Consider the following 7,771-nt stretch of genomic DNA (forward strand, 5'->3'; position numbering starts at 1 on the left):
TTACAGAAAAAAAAAAATCATCTGAAAACAGAACGTTCCTGCAGAAATGAAACTGCCAAATTCAAACCCATGAACTATAATTAACTGCCTCCACTATGCAAGACTGGCAACTTGGCCTGCTTTTCCACGAGAAAACAAAAAAGCCTATCCACAAAATTCAGCCAGGATGCCAGATTTTTATTAGTAAGTCCCCCCCCCCCCACCCACCCCCAAAACAAAAAAAAAGGACTTCTACTGGATATATTAAATTTTAACTATATTTCAGCTCAAAGGCTTTCTAAAAGAAAGCAAAATGAATATCTCGTCCAGAAATGTTAGCCCCTTATAAAGGTGAAAACTAACTGAAAATCCTTGCGCTGAAAATTCTTTAAATCCATAAAGAGAAGAACTCTTTTTAATGTTTCACCACTACCCAAATATTTGATAATCAAAGCTGCATACTGATCAAAGTTCAGGGTCCAAGGTTAAAACTGTAATACCACAATACAATATGAAAGCCAATATTTTGGCAGATTGTGAAGAATAAAAACAACCCAGATCAAGTAAGAGTTCGAAATATGTCATAATTCCAAAACACAGTGAAGAACAGGGGGTCGCTCTTCACTGAAGCATTTAAACAAACGGGAAGTGACATTAAGTAAGACATGAAAGACAGATTATTTTGCCCATTACAGTATAATGTAAATGATAGAAAAAGTGAGTCCATTTACCGATCAGAACTAGTTGTGCAGCTGCGGTGAGTCTTCAGTTGATGTGGATTTGTCAAAAGGGCTATGAGTAGCCACGATGCAGAGTGATGATCTATCCGTAATAGTTGAGGGAACTCCGGAAAACAGACAACAAATAATTAATGGCACATCTGTCTCCCAAATGTTGTATTTTGTGTTTGTAATGTGCTGCCAATGGTACAACTGGAATGACTTCGGAGTTAAATGGGTATATATTGTGTATTCATAAACCTAACCTGCCATTAGAGAGTGTAATAGTAATAGTCTCCATGCAATGCACCCACGCCCACGGAGGGAAAAGTGTTTTGTAGCCTAACTAATATTACTATGTTAAAATGTGAAAGTGAATTCTCTACCCTAACTATATTAATATATTCAAGTGGTTGACTTATGAAATAGGGACAAAGTGTAACCATATTGTTATATTCAACAAGTTAATTTGTGGAATAGGATTGAGTATATATATAGGTAGAGCTGTAAATGAGTCGAGCGTCTCATGTTTGAGTTTTGTTGTTCGGTGTTCGTTAGATAATATTCCAGCTTCAAATCTATGTTCATATTTGGCTTATTAAGCAAAATTCTACTTTGAATTCGAGTTCGAGTTCAATTCGTTTAATATAAATGAGCCGTTTGCGAACAATTAGGTCTATGTTCGTGAACAATTAAACTTGAAATTAGAAATCAAGAATACATATTAATCATAAATTTTGTGAAATAACAATTAGACCCATATCGTTTAAATTCACAAACGAGTTTATGTTCGTTCAATTACTTAATTGAGTTAAAATATTTGTTGGAACTCGATTTATATAAAATTTTGAATGAGCTATTATCAAACATGAACAGGCCTAAACGAGCTAAACTAACAAACAATTAGATTCGTTTGATCTAACCTCGGGGAAGAAATAAAACTGAATTAAATCTTAGCTCCCTTGTATTTCGAAGAAGTAAAACAGAATTACATTAGCAAACAAAACATATTACTCTCCTTACGATGCATCAAGATGCATATGCACTAAAAATAAAACTCACTTTTTATGTAGACCATGATGCATGGTTTGGAAACATTTTGCTCTCCATTAGTGAAGGATTTGTATTTTGTTGCATGGGAAGGAGTTGAAAGTGAAATTGGCTGATTAATGCATCAAGTAAAACAAACAAACAAAAAAAAAAGTAAGAAAGAAAGATGTGTCCTTCACTGTTTAAAAGAAAAAAATCAACAAGCATATTTTTATCAGTGAACTCCATTAACAGTAAATCAGGCTACAAAATTCCATTCAGAACACAATATACAGTGAATAGCTGAACAATGAATAGCTGAACAATGGCACAACCATCTCAGTCAAATAAGGCATCACTGGTATCGACTGAACCCTCCTCCATCATACAAATGGCTGCTCCTAGTGAGTCGCAACTTAAAATAACTGGCGAACAAGGAACACTAGAGTGCTAAAAAGGATCGCGCCCTAACTACGTAGCAATCTCGTCAACCTCAGAATGAAACACAAAACTTGGGAACGTAGTAGTTATATCCCTGCATTTAGTCAAATAAATAATACAGTCAAACATCTGAAATCATAGGCATTTGGGTGCAAACAAGAAGGTTAACACAAGTTACCTCAAGTAAGGGAGTGTCATTATCTTGAGCAAGGAAGGGTTTCTGGTCACGAAGTTGTGCCATTCAGATTTATCTATCTTACCATCCCGGTCTGGATCAGCTTCATTGAATGTCTGTTCAAAAATTATCAGCAAACTGCTGAGTATTATTTCTGCAGTAAACCTCACCAGAGGAAAACCAGAACATAAACAAAGATCAGGTAAAAGTTGGGAGATAAGATTTAGGCCTATTGTCAACAGCTTATAAAAGTCTCTCTCTCTCTCTCTCTCTCTCTCTAAGTATCAGCAGCTTTGTCGAAAATGGAAAATACAGATATTGAAAATCAGGCATTGGGTTGTTTGTGAATTTAGCTTTTCAAATCATGATAAACAAAAAATGCACAAATTTTTCAACACATGTTCAGTACTACCTGCTGTTTCAACTTGAAATAATCTAATTATAACTTACTTTTAAGCCGTCAAAAGCAAGCCCCTCTATCATATATAGGGATGGCAACGGGGCGGGGTTGGGGCGGGGGACCCGCGGGGCGGGGTTGGGGCGGGGGACCCCTCCCCCGTCCCCCGCCCCGTTGCCTATTAGTTCCCCCCGTCCCCCGCCTCCCGCTCGCCCCCGCCCCGCCTTGCCCCGCTTCCCCCGCGGGGGCACCCGCGGGGTTAATAAAATTTTATTATAATTAAATTTTAATAAATAATCAAGTACTAAAATATCAACACATCACCAAATTATTATTCATTGTAATTTTACAATTGAAACTCATAAAAACAATCAAACAGAAGTTATTTGAATACAATCCAATATGATGAAATAAATATAACTAAAATAGTCAAATTTTCACTTTTAGTACAAATGCAATCACTAATTCATCATTGTGTTTGTGTTTTTTTTTGAGAAAAAAGTGTTATTCTATTAAGTGTAATTAGAAATTTAGTATAAATGTATTAGTAAATTTAGTATAACTAATTAATAAATTCTATTAGTAGACATGTATAATTATTCATATAATTGATAATATCAATTATATTACATAAACTAATATACATTATATAATACATCTAACTAATAATATCATTATCATAAGTTTATAACTAATTAACTTACATATAATATATAGTCATTTATATATATATATATATTTTTTTTTGCGGGTGGCGGGGCGGGGGATGGGGCGGGGGAGTATACCCCCGCCCCCGCCCCGTTTCTAAGCGGGGGGAAAAAATTCCCCCCCCGCCCCACCCCCCGCCCCAACCCCCGCCCCGTGAGCCCCCCGCGGGGCGGGCACCCGCGGGCACCCGCCCCCATTGCCATCCCTAATCATATACCATCATTCTTTCCATAAATATCGGACAAGTTAGGCAATATTGTGATTCAAAAGAATATATTCGACCTTATCCAACAATGAGATGATATTTTTTACACACGGCACATTCCTCTGAACCTTATGCTACTATGAATAGCCACACGCTTCTATGGTATTTAATGACCATATACAACTACGCTACCTACTTCAAACTCCAACAAGTAAAAAGAGAGTTTTTGGGGTTGGTTTTTTGGTGGGGGAGGGAGTAAGGATTTATCAGTTTAAAATATAGAATACTTCAGTAAAAACAGCCAAAGGTATTAATGTATGAGAACATTCAAATTAGCCCTAAAAAATCTAACTTTTCCCAACATTCTAATTTTGAATAGTTTGTCGCAAAAGTTGTAACTAATAGATGGAGACAGATGAAGAGACTCAGAAGAAGATAGTAATCATGCATTTCACTTTTTCCAAGTGGATACATATTTTGGGACTTTCAAAAACAGAGATCTGAACATTTAAGGGGACAGGATAGATAATTGCGTGAACATCTTTGAGAGGAAGAGAAATACTCTAAACAGGAAAGAATAACATTTTTTACATAAGAACCCATTATGACGCATCCAAGCACCCGAGGCAAGCATCACAGGCAAGAACACTTGCCCACCCTAAAGCACTTGACACAAAGCACAACCAAATAAGTTGTACATAAATGTTGTAAACTTACCTTATCCAATATGATCTCAATAGTTTCATCAGCCAACTTCATCTCGGACTCGCACAAAAGAGCAATTAGCATTTGCTTAACCTGCAAAATTCACAGACTATAAAGAAGCCTTCATAAAGACTACATTGAAAGAATAAATACACGACATGGACACAAGTTGTTCAGATCTCATGGACAGATTTGACTTTAAAATTAAGAAACACATACCTCTTGTCGTTCAATATATCCCGTGTCATCCAAATCATAAAGCTTAAATGAAACTGCAATGTCACAACAAAGTATGCCTTGGTAAATATTCACAGAATGCAATTCTTCTTTATCTTATAAATACCTAATGAATGAAATAGTTTTCAGAATTGCTGAACTTACAATTAATTTTATCATCCTGTGCAGCATTCGGGTGGAAAACATTGAGTGATCTGACAAAGTCACCAAAATCAATAACACCTTTATGCTTCACATCAAAGAGCTCAAAAATCTGCAATTGAAATTTGTCACACCATTAGCATGCAAAATTGCAGAGATGGGTAGGCAACAACAGGCACATGGAAACGGAAGCCACAAAAGCTTGCAACATCCATGCTATATTTAAATTGCAAGTGTCCTTTCACACATTTACCATATCCATGCACATGGGTTGCACACAAAAGCCAGAATTTCTTGCTAAAGAAGAACCTTCTGGGAAATACCGATGCAACAAGGCAGACATTACTGCTGCATTTTGAGGATAAAAAAGGATTTTCAAACTTGAACAATCTACAAATACATTCCTCAATACAGCTTTGCATGTTTAAATTTGGTCCAATTCCCAAACATCTAACTCCTGCCCATGAACCAGTACCTCAAATCTGGCATTTGAACTCTACTTCTTATTGCAACTATGTTGCATGTAGAAATAGAAGTAGACTAGGCACAGAAAGAAACAGCTTCTCCATGAAAGGGTATCTGGTCCGAGCAGTGTTGCAAGTTAGCAAAGCAATTCCCTCATTTTAATGAGCAATCAGCTTTGATGGAAGTCAGGTAGATAATTTGCACAGAATTAACCAGTCATAAAACAGTACACAAAGCTTGCCTAGGAAAAAAGCATTTCTTTGGGAGGGAAGAATCAATTAAAATGCATCTTTTGCTGCCAAGAATTTAAAGTGTATTAACCTGTAGACCCCCCACATATGCAATCTGCACACGGAAAATGAAGCGACTATGGTACACCAAACATTCCAGATCACAACGAAAGAAACATGATAGAATAAATTTGTTAAACAACATAAAACATGATGAATAACAGCCCAGCTAAATTAGTTTGCCAATTTGGATTACAGCAGTTTCAGTATACATGCATATTTCAGGATGATTTGACAAGATCAATAACACAGACATGGATTCAAATCACCCAAAGTAACCGTCAGAGGTCGAACCAGATTTCAAATTGATCAAAACATTCTGAAAATTCTTACCCTATTAGCAAAAAGATTTTCTTTCTTCCTGTTCTTGAACAATGCCAATTGAAATTCTTCCTGCATATCCAAAATTTCAATGTCATTTTAGACTGAAACCCCTTCGCATACTCCTTTATAACTCTTAAGCACTTAAGAACCAGAAGTGTACCGGTAGAATGAAGCCACTACATATAGCCTTAACAATAGCCCCTAAACTGTATGAATAAGGTGCTTCTCAAATTTTTATAAAATTACCTTATTTATCAGCCCATCATCAATCACAGAACTGCTAATGCTCTTGAATAGCTCAAACAATGCTTCAACTTCACTAACAGTAACTGAAAAAGCAATGAAAAGACTTGCGTCTTAATCTCTGTACTCAACGAAAATAAAAAAAAAATAAAAAATCACCAACATGCCCAAAGAAAATGACTGTAAACGAAGAAGCAAAGATATAACTAGTTAAACATTATACCCATAGAAAGGAGATTTAGGGAATGCTGTCATTTCTATCCACGTCTGAATAAGGAGCTCCTAAGCTAGATCAAACTTTACCAATTAAAAAAAAAGTTACAGATTAATTCAGCATACACTCCTAAACTATGTTTCAATGTTGACTTCAACACAGTCTTTGTAATACACTCAATTACCTCTCTCTCTCTCTTCCCCCCGCCCCCTCCCAAAAAAGATAAAAAAGAAAACTTCAAAGGAAGCTGAAGCTATATTTAAGCAAAACAAAATCCAGTCATATTAAATATGTTCTGAAAGAGGTAAAATAAGCAAATATAGAGCTGTAGTTAAAAATTGAGATCCTCCGGCTACTGCTCTTCATCTTCTCCAGAAAAATAAAAAAAGAAAAGCAATGCAAGGATTATAACGTTTCTTACTAGCAAATGAAACAATCAACTAAAGGGAGAACATAAAAAGAGCCAATTAACCTTACAATTACAAATCAATCATGAATCAACTTACAAGCTGTTTGTGAAGCAAGAGTTATCGGATCTTCATATCCAGGAAACTGTTTCCTCGCAGTTGATTGAAAACAGCCCATTTACTTAAAACTCGAAGCAGAACAACACGGCAGGCAGAGGAAGCACACCACTAGACAATCGCCTAGCGCCTAGGCTTCACTACAACATATCATCAAAACCATCTTAACCTTGCAAATAACAAGAACCCATTTCCAAGCACCAAACACACCAGACCATTAGTACACAAATCATGCCCCAAACAAAAATAAAACAATTTTAACTTTACCAACTTCCTGATAATAAAAAAAACTAACAAGAATCACTAATGCAAATGCGATCATAGTTTTCCATCTACCATTAAATCCCCTCAAGAGTTATGTAGATGAACTTTCTGAAATTATGAATACTTTTGTTTTGTCAATTCCAGGAAAGATCAGAACTTGAAATTTGGCTGGCCAAAACCTTGTACAAGATTAAAAGAAGAAACAGCTCAAAGCTGGGAAAGTCAACTTTAAATTCCAATGGAATATTCTTCTTCTTTTTCAAATTTCTTCCCCATCACTCATTCCTTCTATTCGAATCCTAAATTCCATGGATTGTCAAGAATGCATTTTCCAGCCCTCCCATCCTACTATTGACCAATATCCCAAAAAGATCATTTCTTGAACTTTCATCACACACAAAAAAAAAAAAAAAAAAAAAAAAAAAAACCCAGAAATCCAAATGCAAAACCCAGATCAAAAAAAGAAAAACCCCAAAGGAAAAAAGAACAAATTTTTAGGCCAAATCTGAAACAAAAATGCAGAATTAAAGGAAATAAAAAAGAAAATTAGCAACCTACCAGAAATAAAGCAGGCCAAAAGCAGAGGCCTGGCTCAAAGACAATGAATAATTCTCTTTTAGAGGAAAGAGGAAGAAGAGAAGCGCTTTCGTTAGTTGAAAAAAGGAGACAAGAGCCGGCTGAATGGAGAGGTTTATAGAGGCCCCTCCAAGG

At 36.0% G+C, this 7,771-nt stretch overlaps 1 protein-coding gene across 4 annotated transcripts; it reads right to left on the minus strand.

Moving 5' to 3' along the window:
• Positions 1-1,929: 1,929 nt before the first annotated feature.
• Positions 1,930-7,771, minus strand: LOC113779744 (calcineurin B-like protein 1). Of its 4 annotated transcripts, none has more exons than XM_027325452.1 (9): positions 7,619-7,771; positions 6,779-6,931; positions 6,062-6,144; positions 5,825-5,884; positions 4,740-4,848; positions 4,578-4,630; positions 4,371-4,451; positions 2,347-2,459; positions 1,930-2,262 (listed from the first exon to the last, which is right to left on the minus strand). In XM_027325452.1, exons 2-9 carry the CDS (start codon positions 6,855-6,857, stop codon positions 2,199-2,201), a joined length of 642 nt encoding a protein of 213 aa, XP_027181253.1. In that variant the 5' UTR covers positions 6,858-6,931; positions 7,619-7,771; the 3' UTR covers positions 1,930-2,198. The 4 variants fall into 4 exon arrangements, with proteins under 4 accessions (XP_027181253.1, XP_027181252.1, XP_027181250.1 ...); XM_027325451.1 differs by having other exon boundaries at positions 6,779-6,936; XM_027325449.1 differs by having other exon boundaries at positions 6,779-6,959.

This window comes from Coffea eugenioides, chromosome 8, assembly GCF_003713205.1.
Source record: "Coffea eugenioides isolate CCC68of chromosome 8, Ceug_1.0, whole genome shotgun sequence".
Lineage (NCBI taxonomy): Eukaryota > Viridiplantae > Streptophyta > Magnoliopsida > Gentianales > Rubiaceae > Coffea > Coffea eugenioides.